We start from the raw sequence: 19,951 nt of genomic DNA on the forward strand, positions 1-19,951 counted from the left end.
TTGGAATTCGGAGTTCATGGTGGCGATCATGATGCAATGTACCTTCGTTGCATCTCGCTCATGAGTTTCAAAGGCGGTGATTTCGGCTGGAGTAGCGATTTCGGTATTGATTTTCTCGAGCTTCTCATCAAGGACATACTCTTTGTCCTCATAGCGAGCAATGGTGCGAATGTATCTTATCCATTCGCTAAAGTTCGTTCCATCGAAGGTGACCTTTTGGCAAAGGCTCATCAACGTGAAAGAACTAGCAGCAGCGTTGTTTGCGTTCGACATCTACAATTAGAAAAGGACAAAGATAGATTAGAATAAGAATCCCTAATTATCACCCAATAAGAAAATTAGGGCTAGGATCCAACAATAACATTTACATACTAGAAAAGGGATGCCGTAATCTAACATGCAAATAAATTGAAGGTAAGTGAATGACGATTCACTAATTCTCCATCACAAAAACCTAAACTATTAGTCCTAAGTGTTTTTGAGAATTCCTAGGTTCGGATGAGATTCATTGAAACTATTCAATGGCATGTTTAAATCTCGATATGCCCCTCTTGTTTGTGACTGGGATGCCGAGGATCACAAAGCGGGTGTGAATTACCATGCAAATTCACATGGCGCCTTCATTGTAACAATCACCTATTCGATGTGCCGGTAAACCACACACGCTCCATTGAACTATGATAAACAACGAATCACCCTTTGCCACCTTCGCTTAGAATCAATTAGTGTGCCGGTAAACCACACACGCTCCACCAACATCTTAGCAAGGTGCAAAGTGTAATTTCATGGGATTGCATCAATTCACTTTTCCTAAAGTAACTAGGATTGGGAAATTTTAAAATATGTGTAGTTACTTTGTATTTCTTATTATACTTTTAATGAGAGGATGAGGTTGCCCTATCCTACCCGTTCGGCTAACGACCCTCCACCAATCAAGCAAGCGGTGGGTGTGAGTGTACACCCATTAAGCGCCATTTTATAGGCCGCAACCTTATACCCACCTTATAGATCGGCTTCGTGAATGAGGCCTACTAACGGTAAGACTAGCATTTAGTTATACATATATATATTATTCTAGTAATATCATATTAGTATAGGGTTGTATTTTAAAACTTTTAAAATCTAGGGCTTGAAATTTAAGTTGTCTAAATTAAAGCTTTTAATCACAAAAGTAAATTTCAAAACATGAGGGTAGGTTTTAAACATTTAAAACATGGAGGATCAAATAACAAATAATTCCAATTAACAATTAATATCCTAATTATCTATATTTGATTTATTCAAGATTTCTTTTTAAGATAATTACCAAAACAATCAAAATAATCAATTAATTATCATATAAGGAAATTAAATATTTAATTAGTTGATAATTACCTTTAACTAGATCAAGATAATAGTTATATTTATCAGAAAAACGAATTAATATTGATCTAATTAGTTTATGGTAAGTTAAGATAAGATAAACACAAAGAAATCCCGAATCTGGCCATTCCTGACGCCTGGACTCGCCGAGTGCACAAAGGGACTCGCCGAGTCAGGCCTACTCGCCGAGTCCACTTTGAGACTCGCCGAGTCCATGACTCAGAAACCAAAAAATCGAATTTTGCAGGTTTGTTTCAGTTAATCAAGCAACAATTTACAGAGAACCAAGCTAGGCTCTGATACCACTGATGGGTTTTAGCCATAAGAACTTTCCTATGTGCGCATGCAAAACCCTAATGCTTGGATCTAGGCTTTCTAATAAACATGCTTTGAATCCAAGACTTCTAATTACTAATTAGGTTAAACAAGAACATTAAAACAGATCTAGAATCATACCTTTGAGTTCCTTGTTGATCTTGAGGTCTTGGAGCTTCTAGAGTCACAAATGTCACTCCTCTAATGGCTTACAAACACCAAAGCAAGGAGGATGATTTGGGAGAGAGGAGAGGGGAGGAATTCGACCAGAGTTCTCTTGCTTTTTCAGAGGTGTCGAATTCCCTATGCCATGGGGTCTATTTATACTTGTAGACTCCTTAAGGATTACAGATAAGTCCCTATCAGATAATCTTCTCTTAAGGCTATCCAAATCCATTCCTAGATAACTCTAATGGACGATTTTAGCTATCCTAATCCTCTTAGAATCCGTCCAAAGTATATCCAAATGGATTTACAGTCTAAAGCTTAACTATCAAACAATTGACAGTTTATACCCCTTTATTTAATTAATCTCTTTAAGTCACCAAATTAATTCTAATTAATTCTATGACTTATATTAATCAAATAACAATATATTATTCATTATATTATTCTCATAATATATTAATAATATTTATTCTCTCTTAATAAATCATCCTATCAAGTTGCTATGGTGAAGGCAACCCAAAAGGACCATGCACAACCGGATATAGTTACAGCCTTAGACACTATTCCAACAGTTTAGACCATTGGAGTTGCAAATTATCTGGTGATGGTAGGTATTCAGTTAGCTATCTTAGAAAGATTGTGGATGCTACGAATGTCAACATCCCTGAGACTTCCGATATTCTTTGGTGTAAGGCGGTACCAATCAAGGTGATATGCTTTATTTGGAGGGCAGTCCAAGATAAAATTCCAACTACTGTGGCCTTGGAGAAGAGGGGTATTGTAGTAAATTCCAAGCAATGTTGTTCGTGCATTGGGGCGCCTGAATGTACAGGACACGTCCTGATGGACTGCCCATTCACAACTATGATTAGAAACAACATCTTGGGTTGGTGTGGATTATCAAATGCTCAGGACTGTATAAAGAATGTCTATGATCTTCTTCACCTGGCTGCCACCAGATGCAACAGCCATAGGAAAAGAGAAAGGTTGGTTGCTATTTGCTATGGTTTGCTATGGAATTTATGGATGTTCGGAAATAAACGTCTATCTCAAATGGAGGGTATCTCACCGATTCAAGGAACTGATTGTATAAAGTCAATGGTTTTTTTTATTGGTTGAAGCATAGAAGTAAGAATAGTATTTGTAATTGGGAGGAGTGATTAGCTTCTCCATTTTCCGATTTGTAATTTCTAATTTGCTTTGTACTTTGTTTTTGGTCCTACATCTAGTTCCTTAGGTGTGAGTACCATCTTTTTAATATATATTTGCCGTTACTAAAAAAAAAAATTGTTCCAAACGACGCATGAACCAATCACATACTTTAAGTTCAATTCAATTAAAAAAAATATATTAACAAACAACAATTCTGATTCAAGTTATGATCTGATCCAAGTTCTTATCCTTAGAATTAAGTTTTACGCGTCATTGCTTTACACCCAAATGCGAATAAATAATGTCCCATGACATACCAATTCTCTTAAAAAACATGTAATAAAATCATATCTTATTTAAAATTTCCCAAAAGTATCTTTTAAAAAGGAATTTATAATGTGAAATGGAGTTGGCTCATGTGCATTACAAACACAATCGTGCAGACAGGTAATATCAATCTCACATCCCTATTCCCTCCCTCAACTCTCACTTTTGTCCCTTTCCTTTACATTACACTCCAATTTCAGTCCTCAACTTTCACATAATCTCACATTCACCCCCTCACCTTTCACTTTTGCCCCTTTCGTAACCAAAGATATTATATTATATAACACGATATAATCAGAATAACCAAACAAAAATGATACAAATTACTATAAAAAAAAGGCTACTTGGCAAACGATGTGTTGTTTCCTGCAATTAGTGAATAAGAAACAATCAATGGACTTTACACAAGAAAAAGAAGAACAAAAAATGTGGAGGAAACAATGAATAGCGACGTCGTTTTCAGCCTGGATTCTAAACCTCCAAACCAAATTAACCAAAGAAAAATAAATAAACAAACAAAAAAAACACATTGTACAAAAAAAATAAAATTCAAACAGATATAGCACATAAATCTTCCAACACTTGTCTCATCGTTGGTCTTTCAGTCAACGGCAATATGCACCTCAAAGACACCTCAAGCAACTCATCCATGGCTTTCGATTGTTGTTCCCCACCTGCAATATCCCTATCAATACAATCCATCCCTCTACCTTCTTGATCACACAATCGCACCCAATCAGTCAAGTCAACCGCACCAGATTGACCAGAAATTATATCCCCCGCACTTCTTCTCGTTAACAATTCCATCAAAATCACTCCAAATGCATACACGTCAGCTTTCAAAGATGGCACGGGCCTCGCTGACGATGCGAGCTCCGGGGCCCGGTACCCGAGTGCACCCAGGTTCAGTATTTGCTCCGCGATTCCTGCGGGTGTCATGAGCCGGTGGAGCCCAAAGTCGGTTAACCGTGCCTCGTATTGTGGGCCCTCCAAGATTATGTTTGTGGGCTTCAGGTTCCCGTGTGGGGTACCCCTTCCATGAAGATAAGATAACCCGCGGGCCACCTCAACCGCTACCTTTAACCGTTGTGTAAATGATAGAAGCGAGTATCTTCGTGGGGTTGTCTCTGTTACAATGTTATATGGTAAGTTTGATTTAATACAGAGAGAACGACTTAATACAGACAGTGTAATTAATGCAAAAAGGAATGGTTACCGTAAAGATGTAAAGCCAAGCTATCGCCTTCGATGTAGTTTGCTAATGTGAGCCGTTCTTGTTCGCGTGGGCCCCAGTAATACGCGACTAACCGGACAATGTTTGGGTGAATCATTGTTCCGATTTTCTTGATTTCCTTTGCGAATTCTTTTTTATCTTTGGTTAACCCGACACGTAACCATTTGACAGTTAACATATGGCCGCCACCTAGGGTGGCTTTATAGAGTGTTCCGTGGCTGCTCCTCCCTAGAATCTCAGCTGGAGCTCTGGAAAGATCTTCCGCGGTGAATGATAAGTTAGATTTTGGATCAAAGAAGATGAGTTGTCCGGCGAACCGGTCCGGCGAATACACATCTAAAGACACCGCGTGTTCGATTGCTTCTACAAAACGGGGCGAGGAAGAGACCGGTGAATCAGAAGATTTACGTCCCGATGGTGCGGGGTCGGGATCGGTGTCAATTAGATTTGGTATCATGGAGGCTGAAGCAGCGGCAGCAGCAGGGTACGGTGGCGGCACCACCACGTCAACCGCATCACTGCCTGTCTCAGGTTGTCCGGAACCCGACCTTGTGTTTGAAGTTAGCAAGTGAGCGTTTGAAAAGCTGAGAGATGTGGTGGGTCGGGTTGATATTCCGTGTTTTATATCGCGACCCGTTTGACCATTGAATGCTGTTTTGACCCGGAAATCTCCAATTTGGGCTCGATAATATGCGAGAAGCACAAAAGCTATCATTAACACGGCTACAACAGAAGCAACAATGATGGCTATTTTGATGCTGGATTTTGAACTATGAGCTTTTTGTACATTTGGAGAAGATGAAGGTAAACCACCGGGAGACGGCGGCCGGAGACCGCCTTCTGGTGAGGTCAGAGACGGGTTTCCGGGGAAGAAAGAAGAATCCGAGAAGTTTTTCAAGTTTCCGGGGATTCCACCAGATAAATTGTTACCGGAGACATTAAGAAACTTGAGATTTTGAGAAAGATCGTCAGGGATCTTACCTTGGAACTGATTTCCTGACAAATCAAGAAACTCCAATTCCGTAAGTTTGTTTAATTCGTTTGGGAGTTCGCCGGATAATCCATCATTTCCAAGATTCAAGAACTTAAGTTGCCGGAAGTTGCCAATATCCGGCGACAATGCACCGGTTAATGTATTATCTGAGAGATCAAGATGCTCCAATGGTGGATATGTGGAGAGTGATATTAAAGATTTCTCTTGTGACCCACGAAGAGGGATTTCCCCTGTGAATCCGTTATTTGAAAGATCCAAATAAGTTAAAGCCATTGAAGTAAACAAACCAGGTGGAATAGGGCCATCGAATTCATTCATGCTAACATCAAGAAGAACCAAGCTAGGAGATGATAACTGAACAGATGGCAAAGAGCCTTTTAACGAGTTGTTTCCCACATTAAGTAGCGTCAGTTTGTTAAAGCTGGATGTTAAATTAGGCAGATTTCCAACCAATTTATTTGAGCTCAAATCTAGGATTGTTAGAGGTGATTCCCAATTCTCTATAATAGATATGTCATCAGATAAAAGATTGTTGCTGAAATCAACAATCTCACAGTTTCCGAGAGAAGATGGCAATGAACCTGATAGCTCATTAGATGAAAGATTCAAAGTAGTCAAACTCGAAGAGTTTATTTTTGGAATCGAACCTGCAATCGAACACAGAGTAGGCCCAAAAACTAATTACACACACATTCAAGCAAATGAATCCGATATTCCAAAATCTGAAATCAACAATTAGGGATAGAATTTGATTTGATTTGATGAAGGTGAAGAAGATCTTTACCTGAAAACCCATTGCGGCTGAGATCAAGTTCTGATATAGGAATCAATGACTCCAAGAGCTCCTCAGGGATTGGGCCAAACAATTGTGTATTACTGAGACGCAGGACCTGAAGATTTGGTAATGACCCAAATGAAGGCAATTTCCCATTCAACTCATTATCGCCCAAATCCAGAACATGCAGGTTTCGAAAAAGAACAAGAGAATCACCGCTGAAGAAACCACCACTCAATCTGTTGCGGCTCAAATTCACATGCTGCAGAGTGTTAACTGCGCTAGAAGTGTTGGCGACATTGGATAATGACCCATAAAACGCATTATCACTCAAGTCAACGTACTGCACATTCCTAAGCTCAGAAAACAGAACCCCGATATCTCCCCACAACGAATTGGAATGCAAATCGAGAGACATCAATTGCTGTAGATTCTGAATCCCAGTTGGAAACCCTCCTGTGAAATTGTTGTTAGACAAATTGAGGTAGTTTAAGCCGTAGAGATCGTTGATACGAGCAGGAATGGGACCATAAAATTGGTTTCCAGACAGATCTAGATACTGGAGAGAGTACATTGATCCGAGAGCTGGAACAAGTCGGCCGGTGAGTCTGTTGCCGGAAAGACTCAAATTGTGAAGCATCTTCAAGGAATAAAGAGTAAAGAATTTGAGTTCTCCGGCCAAGTCAAGATGGTCAAGAACAATGGCGGAAACAAGCCCGTTTTCGTCGCAGGAAATGCCATAAAATTGGGGGCAAACGGAAGCTGGATCCGAGCTGGAAATGTTCCACGAATCGAAGACTTTTCTGAGGGGATCTTCACTGATCCCTTTCTTGAACTCGAACAATGCCCGGAGTTCGTCCTGAGATGCGGCGGCGGAGGAGGAGGCGACGACCCACAAGAACAAGAGAAGCAGTTGCATTCGCATACTGCTTTTTTGGGTACAAAAACGGGATTGAAGTCGAAAGTAAAGCTAAGGGTTATGTGGGTACAGAAATTCTATGAAAGAAACTCGAAATCACCCATTGAAACCAGCAATCTTCCCCATCTTGTCGAAGCTTTTTAAGCTTAGTTAGGGATTCAAAAGCTGGCTTTCCAAATTATGCCACCAGATGTAATATTCTACGCCCCAAAATGAACATAAATCGACAGAGGAAACAAATCATTCCCTTTTTTTCTTTTTTTCTTTTTTTCTTTTTTTTTTCTTCTACCCTATCTTTTTAGTTCCAATTTAGGTTTTCAAGTTTCAACCCAATTTTTATAATTTTGGGTTTTTTTATAGGGACCTCCAATACATGAATCTTTGTAAAAATCTTAAATTCTTTATTAAAATCATAGTTTTAAACTTTTGATTTTCCAAAAGTCAAAAGGGTAAGTACAATTATTACATAATTAATTAGTGAATTTGACATAAATTGAAAGTTTCTTGAAAATGGCAGAATTTAAAGCAAAAGATTTGTAAAGGTAGCTTTCAACAACATGGATATAACACCAAGTCCCCATCTATTGATTCGACCACCACCAGATTAACCATCAACGACAATGGCAATTGATTTGTTTGTGTAAAAGTTCCTTTGTGATGGTCACTAATGAACATTGTTATTCATCTAGCTCAAATAACCTATGCATCAAAGTTGTATAAACGTTGGACTACAAGGGCATGGAAATCGAACCAAAAAACCTCGAGTTGAAAGCTAAAATAACCGAAAGATGCTGAAGATAATCTATGTAAAATTTATATAACTCTTGTTATTTTGTATCCGAAATGTACTTATTATTGTTCTCAATCATTGAGAATGAATCAAACAAGATAATAATTGGTATAGTTTGTAATTACATATAAAATCTAAAGAAAAGAGGCATGCATTTGCATTGTTTACCATTGGTGACTCTTCATCGTCTTCTCTTTGATCGGTTTCCTTACTCCATAGACGGTTTTAAGATGATGGGGCCCAAGCATAGGATCTTGATGGGTGAATACTAACAATATTTCGGGAAAAGCCTCGAACCAAGTACAAGTAACGGCATGGAGTCTTCATCTCTAGATTTGGAAGGGTATTAATGCATGTCGTCGGAAAACATGAAGTTTCATAGTGCATGAATGATGACTTTTACTATCCGAATAAGAAGTTATCATGATGGTACTAGTAGTGATGACGATAACAACTTTAGACTCCACAGAAGGGGACATAATATGTTGAGGTGGAGGCTGGAGCATGTCATGTCACAAAAACACCGCCCCGCCATCATCGCAAGGGCCAAAGCTCAGCGTATTTATGTCGTGTCTCTATCCTCTCTTTTCTATCATTTTGGCCATTTTATCCCTCTTCTTCTTTGCCATGATAAATCCTAAATGGAGCTTCAATGATCATGACAAAAAATAATATCACTTCACCGATCTTAGAGACAAATATACCCCTAGCATTTAATTGCTTACAAACATTTATCTATAAATTATTAGTTGTCTTGTAACTAACTTTAATTTCCTTTAGTGTTGACTTTTATAGAACTTATTGACTTTATAGAAATTATTATACTTTTTAGAACTTATTACTATTGGGATTAATAAATAATAAAGCTTTTATTGGATCATAAAATTTATTATTCATTTGATTTATTATTATTCAGTAGTTCTTTATTTTATTTTTTTGTTTATTATATTTAACCCTTAATTTAATAATATTTCAATTTATTTTTATATTAAATTTCAAATCATTATTATTCCTTCACTAATTAATTTACTTCTAAACAATTTCAAATATATACTATTTCTTCACTAATTAATTTATTTTAATTATCAAATACTTAATTTGTAGTGATTATATAAAATTGTCAATGTTTTTTTTTATATTTATAACTTTCTACTAAATAATTCTATCATATTATATATATATATATATATATATATATATATATATATATATATATAGAGAGAGAGAGAGAGAGAGAGAGAGTGTTAGGTTATTTTGTTTATTATCTATTGTGTGCATGTATGATTGATTCTAGACCAATCATTTTAGTTATTTTAAGAAAGTAATTAATTCATATTACATGTTGAAGATATAATGGATATTAATTACATTTTTAGCATTTAATATCCATTAATTACTTTCTTAAAATAAGTAAAATGATTGGTCCAGAATTAATCATACATGCACACAATAGATAGTGAAAACATTTGAACCTAACTATATATATATATATATATATATATATATATATATATATATATATATATATATATATATATATATATATATATATATATATATTAAATTTCTCTTCCCTTAGCTAAGTGAAGTTCCTAGTTTTTTTTTTGGCAAAAATGGTCCTTCTTTTATATTAGTTTTGTTATATTGTGCATATTTGTTTTATGGCCATTTTGATACTTTTAGTCCTTACAGTCAAAACTTTTACATTTATTTTTTACCTTGGCTACAGTTAAGTTCCTAGCTTTTTGGCAAAAATGGTCCTTCTTTTATATTAGTTTTTTTATATTGTGCATATTTGTTTTATGGCCATTTTGACACTTTTGGTTCTTATAGTCAAAATTTTTACATTTATTCATAAAAAACACAAAAAACGGCCCGGAGCAAAACCCGGGCTTTTCATCCTTGCACTTTGTATGTCTGTCATTTTCTTCTTTTGGTATATTTTTTCTATATTGGTCCTCATATTTATATTTTTTATTTTTGTCTGCCCTCACCAAAGTCAACTAAAACAGTCAAACGTCTATTAATCTATAAACAAAAATGACACTCAAATCAGACGCACACAGCCCATGCGGAGCATGGACAACTTATCTGGTTTTTATAAATGTTGTATAATAAAATATTTAATTATTTAAATATTAACGCCCAATATTATTCTTTTAATATTTTGTACTAAACTATAATGTATGTTTAAGAAACATTAAAATAAATCAAAAAAAAATTATAGAATATTTTAGATGAATGATGTTAAATTAGTTACATCATGTTCTCAAACTTTTTTAAAAAAATGAAAGAAAATTATTATTAAGGAAACGAAAAAAAAAATGTTCTAAGTGTAACATGTAACATCCACTTCTCGTATGTATTACTTAATGTTTTCTTTTATTTAATTTTGGGTGTTTGGAGTTTTTTCTAAACTGCGGCACGGTGGTGGAGTCTATCGTGGTGTGGCCATGTCAACTAAGTAGTGGCGGTCAGGAGCAACTAGACTGCGACGCGGTGGCGGTTGGGCTTAAAATCCTATATCTTTGGCCTTGAACCATATTTAACCAATTTGTTGAGTAGATTTTCGTCTCATTCTTAGCCTCCACCCTCCATAAGAGAAATCCTAGCCTTGTGTGTTTGTTCTTAGTATTTGTGGAGATTTAAGCATTAAGGTGCCATTTAGAAAATAAGAAGGTGATCTTGGCGCTTGTAGAGTTTTACTTAATTGAATTTATGCATTCAACTTCTTCTGGATTAGTGGGGAGATATAAAGTTCTCAACTTGGTTACTTTTCTTGTTTATGTTATGATATAAGGTCCTTTCTTGTCCATTTAAGGATGGTTCTTATATTTTGAGCAACTTCATGACCATTTCTTGAACCCTGAGTGGTTTATGGACCTTTTGGGCCCATAAAGTTGTGAACTTGGTGAGCATTTTCCATCCATGCATGAACTTTGAGTTATTTTTGTCCGTTGGGGAGGTTATAGATTTAGATCTAAGATGTCTGAGTATGAGGAACGGATAAAGTTGGAAAGTTTTTCCATACATGAAATTAAATGATCCAAATATGAACATTAGAGCTCTAAATTTAAGGATTAAGAACTTAATGGACTAAGCTATTTTGAACGTTAACCGTGATGCGGTGGGTTGCAGGTCACATCGCGAGTCTAGAGACCCAGTCACGACTGTTTTGTCTTTTAGTGACCATGGAGTGACCAAGGAGCTTGTCGCGGTCAGTGGTCAATGGTGGTTGATCGTTTACCATCAAATTTTTGACCAGTTTGACTGTGGTCAAAATAAAGAATTAAGTATGTATACTAAGATTTGACTTATGGTTGGTTTAAGTGGGTTGCATAGCTATTGTTGTGAGTCTTTGAGTGTTTGACTTTCGAATTTTGATTTGGGTGAATCTTCTCATTATACTATATAGGACATTGGGCATCGATGTATGCTTGATGTATACATAGCTAGTTATTCTATGCTTAAATACTTGTTGGGTTGGGCCTATGTGACTGAAACTGATTGTTTGGCTAGATCTGTTATTTATATGATATATTTTATTTTGGGGAATTCACTATGTTTTATGGTTAGTGTTTTAAGTTTTAAATTGTTTCAAATTGTTCTTGTAACATCCATAAATTCAAGCCAATTTAAAACTTTTTAAATCATTTAAAACCATTCAGTCATTACAATTTATTTTCAAAATAGTTTAAACATCAGAGTTCCCAGAAATCATAATCATCAATCGAGGAAGTGTATGGTCACGCCTTCGCCTTCCCGCGGCCATCCGTTGAACCTGAAACGATAAACTGAAACTGTAAGCCCGAAAGCTTAGTGAGCTACCCCCAAAATACCAATCTCATATAACCATAATTATATCATATAAAAAAATACATAATAGCATGCATAATGAGCCTTCAGCCTGACTGGACCGCCTCGCAGAGCCTATAACCAATCTGGACCGCTCCTGAGCCTTCTGCACGTCTAGACCGCCTCACAGGGCCTACAGCCTATCCGGGTCGCTCGTTGGGCCTTCGGCCTAACTAAACCCCTTTGCAGGGTATTCAGTTTATCCGTACCGCCCTGGGTATGTTGGCCTTCAGCACAAAGCAGGACCGCCTCAACCCAACCCCCAATCAACAAACATGTGCACATACATATCATATGCTAGCATATATAACATATAATCATACCGATCTAACATATCACTAACACAGCAACCATCCTATAACCAGGATACCGACCTAATCGATCACTAACATAACATCATCCTAACTACCAGGATGTAGATCTAGCAGATCAATAAACATATCAAGCAAATACCTAGATACAAATCTAATAAAGGGTCGGTCTTGGTTCCTTAGACCCTGTTGATATAGTGAGGATAACTCACCTCACAACTAACGTGTTGAAGTGATAAGCTCAACTCTCGGACCATCGTTACAAACTACACCACCTACATCCACCATAGAACCATATCCATAAATTTCCAATTTCCCAAAATGCTCCCAGAAGTCAAATAGCCAACCTTGGTCAAAGTCCAAGTCAATAGTCAACGTCAACAGTCCATGTTGACCTCAACTCGTCGAGTATAACAAACCACTCATCGAGTTCCTTGCATAATTCGCCAACTCGCCGAGTCACTTGAGTGACTCGTCGAGTTCCGTGATGTTTGCGGCCGTAAACTCTCAACCGCAAACTTCTGAACGAAAACCCATCCATTTGAAAACCCCTTAGCCGACTCGTCGAGTTTCCTTGCAACTCGTCGAGTTCATGTGTGCCAAAAGTCAGGAAAACCCTAACTGACTCGCCGAGTCACCCTACTGACTCGCCGAGTCCACGACAATCTTCATCGGACTCACCGAGTTGACCATGCAACTCGTCGAGTCCCTTCAGTCCATAACCAAACAAATGCTTATAAGCCACCTTAAGGTTCCATATTGCAGATCCAGCTTCCCAAGGCATGTTCATCACGTAAAGTTGCAAACTTTACGTGCATGCAAGGCTATAAAGTCTTAAAATGACAAAACTAAGCTTGTAATGAAGTTTTATACTTATGGAGGAGTTCATACTTGCCAAAGCTGAGAGCTTTATGGACTTAAAGACCAAAGAGAGTTCAGATCTGAAGTTACAACTTCAGATCTGAGCTCATACTCAAGAATAGCTTCATAATATGCTAAAAAAGCCCTAATCTTCACCCAAATGAGATCTAGAAGGAAATGAGGTCAAGATAACGACTTGATACCTTCAATTGATGCTAACTGAGGTAGATTTTTTATTCCCACGCGTTCCTTGCTTCTAGTCACTTGTTCTTCAAGCTCTTCCCACCAAGAATCCTCTTCCAAAGCTTAAAACACACAAATGGAGCACACACACATGTATTAGGGTTTGCTGAGCTCTTAAGAGACTGCAAGGAGGCTAATGATCCCTTAAATAGGGTGAAAAACCTTGGAAATTAGGGTTTCATCCTCCAGCTCCTACTCGTCGAGTCCCTTCTTGGACTCGACGAGTAGGTCACTTAAACACGTCGACCAACTCGCTGCTACTCGACGAGTTAGGGCACCCAACTCGTCGAGTAGACCTTGAAATCATGAAATTTTAACCATAAATCAATACTTTGGGAATCGGGCGTTACAGTTCAGGTGGCAAGGAAAGGGTCTGACATGATTACATCGCATCCATTAGAGATTCCTGTATTTTATGACTTTTGTTTTATTACTCTGATATTTGATATTGTAATCGACTGACTTATACTTTGATTATCTATTTATCTTGGAATGAAAATGCGATAAGTTCTTTTAAAAATGAAAATTTTGTTATGAAATCTAAGACGTTTCATCAAGTTTTTTTAGGAAAAAAAAATATTAAGATGGATAAATTTCATATTTTCCCCCTCAAAACCATTATCTCAATATTTGGTTGATTAAGAGGGAAAACAATATAAATATCATCGTACTTGGCTATTTATATTCACCAGAAAGTATTTATATTTACCAAAAAAATCGGCTATATATTAACTATGTTACACAAACATGAATAAATGACATTTTATTTTCTTTAAACTAACTTTCTTTAAATTTTCTTTTGGTTTCCTTTCAACTCCATATAATTAATTCCTTTCCACTCTTTTTTTTTTCTTTTAATTTTAAAACTGAAGATCATGGGTTGATATAAAAAAAGCATTTCAAAAGGTTGACAATTTAAGAAGGTTTTTGATAATTGATTAAAGTTAGTAAGAAACGATGTGACAAAAGTATTAAGTCATAATATAGATCAGTCATTATAGTCTTTGAATAAATATAAAAAATAGTTTTATTTTTCCTTTTCGGTACACGAATAACTCCCTTGTAGATAACTCTATTAATCTAACAAGGAAAAATGGTTTGTTGATCTAACAAGAAATAATGATGTTATATGTGCGATCTAACCTTGTTTAATATGATTATTTATTATTCTAAAAATAGGGTCAGGGTGTTTAAATCTCATAAGCTATAAGCTAGAACAGTTAAGATTATCTTTGAAAAAAATTTAATCTTTTCAAAAGAGATGTTAGCGAAAATAGCTCCCAAAAGTTAAGTAAAACAATTTAAGTTGGAAATTTAGTTATATGAAGGTGTTCAATTATATTTAAAAAACAGTCTAAGATCAAACATTATAATATACAATACCATCTAACTTTCCAATCCATGTTCCAATCTTTACGGTATAGTATATAATTACATGTCTAGATAGAAACATCATGTTTGAGAAGTTAGTAAGAATTCAGACTTCGACTTTTGAATGAAATTGGACAGTGGACATAATCAAATTTCAAAGTCAGACTCTCAAAAATACTTTCAAAACCATTATATAACTGCGAGTATATAGTCATAGCAATCATTAGTACTAATCGAATTTACAACCAAACCAAAATATGCAATGCACATTCTTTTAAGTTCTTAATCTAATTTTCTACACTGAAAATAAGTCCCTTTATACGAGTGGCCGTGATAGTACAATGACATAAACAAAATAATAGCATCACACTCAAAGCCTTTCAAACCCGGTCGACGTTTTGTACACATATGACCATCCCATATAAATCCATGAAATGAGTTTGCAAATTCTATCCCTAAACTTTTAAGTGATCGTCAACTCATGACGAAACCGTCCACCTAAGACAAAAAAGTTAACTTATGATGAAATGGGAGTTAACCCGAAAAATACATGGGAAACACTCAAGTCCACCCATTGGATGGAGGGTGTCGATGGCGGCTTCGATGTTACCTCCAAGGCGACGATTCCAAGCAAGGCTAGGTACCGTGTTTGGGAAAAAAAACGGGTTAGTGAACCTGATGGTTCTCTCTCTCTTTCTCTCTATGAATATATATATATATATATATATATATATATATATATATATATATATATATATATATATATATATATATATATATATATATAGAGAGAGAGAGAGAGAGAGAGAGAGAGAGACAGAGAGAGAGAGAGAGTTAGGTTCAAATGTTTTCACTATCTATTGTGTGCCTGTATTATTGATTCTGGACCAATCATTTTAGTTATTTTAAAAAGTAATTAATACTTATTAAATGCTGAAGATGTAATTAATACCTATAATATCTTTAACATGTAATATGCATTAATTACTTTCTTAAAATAACTAAAATGATTGGTCCAGAATCAGTCATACATGCACACAATAGATAGTGAAAACAAAATAACCTAACCCTATATATATATATATATATATATATATATATATATATATATATATATATATATATATATATGCTTAGGTTATTGTATTCCAAGTAATTATTGTATAGATGTAGGATTAAATGTGGGTTAATCAATTTTTTAAGTTTTAATCAAAAATTAATAATATTTAATTAATGTAAATAAAATAAAAAACCATCACATTAAATGAAAACGGATGCATAAGGGTATTTGTGTACATTTCTCATTACCATTAAAATAGGAAACTACCGATTTTCATTTCAACTGACAGCATAGTCCCAAGATCATTGAACATACCCTGATTCGATTTTCGTTTCTATCAAAACACAAAATCAAAGAATATTTAGTAGAATCAACAAAAAAATCGGTAGATTCTGTTGGTGTTTTGTATATAATCATCGATTCTCCAAGAGTTGTTTACTGAAGTTGCATTGGGTTATTTCGAAAAAAAAAATTAAAGAAGAATGAGGAGTACAAGGTCGAGTGCTTTCAAGACAAAATTTAAGAACACACCTGCAATGGTGTTGAATCTTGATGGAGACGATGATGATGTAGTTGGAAGACTACAAAGAAGTTAAGGAAGCAAGTGGATCTCAACATTCCACTTCGAAGCCTAAGCCTAAGAAGAAAAAGAAGATAGCAGTTTCAAGGAAAGAATTCCTCAATCTTCAGAGCAATGTAGATAAGATCTTGGTCGCAGTCACTACCAAAGAACCGCATAGCACAGATGTTTCAACACCACAGTCGCTCATGGAACAAGTTGAAAGATTAGAAACAACGGAAAGGTTGGACGTAGGGTGGACGATTCTAAGAGTTGAAATGGGTATAAGGGAACTTGATAATCGAAGAACCGCAGACCCAAGAATTTTATTTTCAAAGTTGAAGCCTTCATCAGAAAAGTAAAGAAGTTGAAAGATGAACTCCAACAGACACTGCAGACTCAAGATAGCAACTCCAAAAAGCTTATTGAGGAAACCTACACTACGTGTGAATCAGGGTATGCAGTACTCTAAGACACCATCAAAGGTCTAATAAGATCACTCGCCACAAATCAAAGCACCGCAAATCAAAGTGTTGATGACATTCTCCACCTGACCAAGGAAATTTATCAACTCCTCTTCAAGTCACAAACCCCCAACAACCAAGATGTTTGTGATCAAATGAAAAACCAGTTCAATGATACGTTTGAGAAAATCGATGGTTTAAAACAATGGTTTGAGGTGCAACTGAAGCCTGCTTCCTCAAAAGAGGGAAGTGATAGTGATTCCTTTAAATTCAAAACTCCATCAGCTCATCATTCTCAAAATCCTCCAAGAGATCAACCTCCTATCGCAGAGCACAACAAAATTCCAACTCCTCAAGCATCATCGCAACAAGAAGTAATGTCATCATATCACTCTGATGACTCTCCAACCACTGCCCAAAAGAAAAGAGACTGGAGAGAACCCAAATTTACGGATGAAATTTAGAAGGAACAAGGGTTCGATACTACTTTTGATGAAACCCTGATCAATTCATGGGTGAACCCAACCCGCAGACTTCTTGATGCTAACTATGTTCCTCATCTCACTTATGCTGAACCTCCATTGGATGGTTATTGGGAAATTCCAGTTTCTCCCAACTCCAAATACTTTCCTGTCTTTCAATCGTTTGATCTCAACCTCCCGAATGATAGAAGACTCCCCATGAAGTTTGATCGTTTGAACCCTTTTCATGCCAAGCATGGTTCAAAGTTTGAGAAGATCTGGTCCAATGATAGACCAGACGGGGTAAAGAACTATAAAGTCAGAAAATTCATGAAAACTAAATTTTTTCAATACACCCTTACAAGAAGAGGAAGTGAATACGTTAGAAGCCAAGCAGATTTTGTATGCATGAACCCTGAAGAAATATTTATGATAGCTAGGGTATTTCAGCTCAAGGCTGAAAAAATACAAAGATGAAAATTGCATTTGAAAGGGCTTGTGAATTCCTTAAGGCATTGGTTTGTGACTTTGCAAAAATTGATGCTAAGATACATCCAACCCTTGCCAACAAGTCCGAGTTTCCTCCTTTCGAGCATGTGCCAAACTACACTGAAGGATTCCAAGACATGTCCCTTGGTGCAACAAACTACCCTGAGCTAGGGGTTGTGTACAAGAAAGCTCAAGATGGTCCCAAATATTTCATACCGGTGATCGCAATCCATCGTCTAACGAAGAAGCAGCTAGATATCACTTTGGCTTTAGTGCAAAGATCAAAGCACACAATTGATGAAGTCAAGTTTGAAATCTCAAGAAGAATCCAGTGGCTGTTTGAAGTGAGAAAATTTTGGTGGATTATCATCAGATTCCTTAAAATGCAGAAATGAAGAAATTAGTTGAGAGGTCACTTTGGGGGAAAATTGTTGAAACAAAAAATGACCCTCTTCAGCTAAGGAACCGTAGACCTGAAGACTTGGTGGTACTGTAGAGAAGATTTCAAATCGGAGATTGTTTTTGTCGTATGTCAACCGCAAACCTAAAGACCTACCTCAGAGATGGACGATGCATGAAGACTTTTATGTTACTTTAACTCACCTTACTTGTTTACGTTGTATTGTCCATTGAACCTTTCATGGTCACTATAGTCAGTAGTTTAGTATTAGTTTAATCATCAATGTAACTTTCAGGACTCTATAAATAGATCATCCCTCTTCATGTACTAAACACCTCTTCCTAAACTTTTATTGAAATACAAAGATCGTTTATCTCTATCTCTATTATCTTTTCATAAACCGAGTCCCTATTCACTTTAAGTTGATCACACTTACTAACTTGTGTTTGCATGCAAATCTCGTTATGACTTGGTGTCTACTTGATATATGTCACACCCCAAAACCATGAATGGCGGAAACGTTCTGGGGCGGAGGACGTCATGTACAGTATCACAACAATGAATAATAGTAAACAAGCAACAACATCATCCATTGCATTAATAATATAATTTCATACATGTTTGTTCTGTCAAGTTATATAGACACCAAAATATACATATCAAAATAAAAGATGAGTCTTGAGCAAACTCCATCTTCTGGAAACCTGGCACCTGTAACTGTCTATTGGTGACCTGAGAATACAAGTTATTTTGAAAGCAAGTATCAACTTAAAGCTGGTGAAATCATAATTATATTAATGTCTGTGTTTGTATGAAAGCATCTGTAAGATGTTTTTGTAAGATGTTTTGTAAAATGTTTTGAACTCTCCTAGAAAACCCTATGTTTCCTACTAATGGTAGCCTTCTACCAAGGCATCTAGTGTCTGTGTGTATGTCTCTCGTAAGAGTGTGTATTTTCCTGAATCGGACTATCATTAACCAAAAATATAGCTTTTACATTACCGTGCATCGTGTGAATATTCACGAAGTGAATGTAATGGGAAAATATCGTAGTACTGTAGTATTTGTAATAAGTGACTACTGATGTACTAACTACCTTAAAAACAAAAGGCGTTTAAAGTAACATGTGATCGACCTGTATCCTGCTACTGACTCTAGTAAAACGACGATGTAAGACGCCGTAAGAAATGACATTTGGCACTCGTAGACTTGCAAGTCCCACTGTAGCGAGCAGTAAGGTGTAGGATAGTCAATCTAGTATAGATCTATACGCAAACTCATACGCTCTCCAATTAAGGAGATTCTGGATACAAAAATGGTCATAGCAGGAAGTGTCATGACCCGTTTAATGGTTCACATAACTGCATGAATGTACATGAAATGAATGTGCTAACTGTAACGTGTACTCTTTCTCTGTTTAGCCTGTATGTACTTTAATGTTATGTGTGTGCTAGCTGTAATGTGTGTTCTCTTTCTATCTAGCATGTATAGTAATGTACTACGTGTACTGCTAGTATTGACTCATGAATGAACTGACTCATTGTATGTTTCATTGTTCTAGTAATAGTATTAGTATCTTCCTGTGCTACCCCTATGGTAGCTTACTAGTAATGTATGATCATGATTGTAAACCCTTGCTACCCAAGGTATGGAACTGGTCGAAAGAACTTTTATGTCTATATATATACATAATATATAACTAATGGATAGACGACCTTCGGACGGATAACCGATGCCCTGAAGCCACATCCCAACGAAGAAAAGGAGATAAAGCGAGTTAGCCTTCCTAAGCCATTTAAACATTACTTATATAACTATACATACATAGGCATGCATTTGAT

The 19,951-nt window shown here is 36.2% G+C and overlaps 1 protein-coding gene across 1 annotated transcript; it reads right to left on the reverse strand.

Moving 5' to 3' along the window:
* Window positions 1–3,668: 3,668 nt before the first annotated feature.
* LOC111918917 (probable inactive receptor kinase At5g10020) lies at window positions 3,669–7,525 on the reverse strand. Its single transcript, XM_023914540.3, has 3 exons — window positions 6,337–7,525; window positions 4,541–6,199; window positions 3,669–4,451 (listed from the first exon to the last, which is right to left on the reverse strand). The coding sequence occupies exons 1-3, from the start codon at window positions 7,250–7,252 to the stop codon at window positions 3,874–3,876; spliced, it is 3,153 nt and encodes a 1,050-aa protein (XP_023770308.1). The 5' UTR covers window positions 7,253–7,525; the 3' UTR covers window positions 3,669–3,873.
* Window positions 7,526–19,951: the final 12,426 nt, after the last annotated feature.

Source organism: Lactuca sativa, chromosome 2, assembly GCF_002870075.4.
Source record: "Lactuca sativa cultivar Salinas chromosome 2, Lsat_Salinas_v11, whole genome shotgun sequence".
NCBI classification, from domain to species: domain Eukaryota; kingdom Viridiplantae; phylum Streptophyta; class Magnoliopsida; order Asterales; family Asteraceae; genus Lactuca; species Lactuca sativa.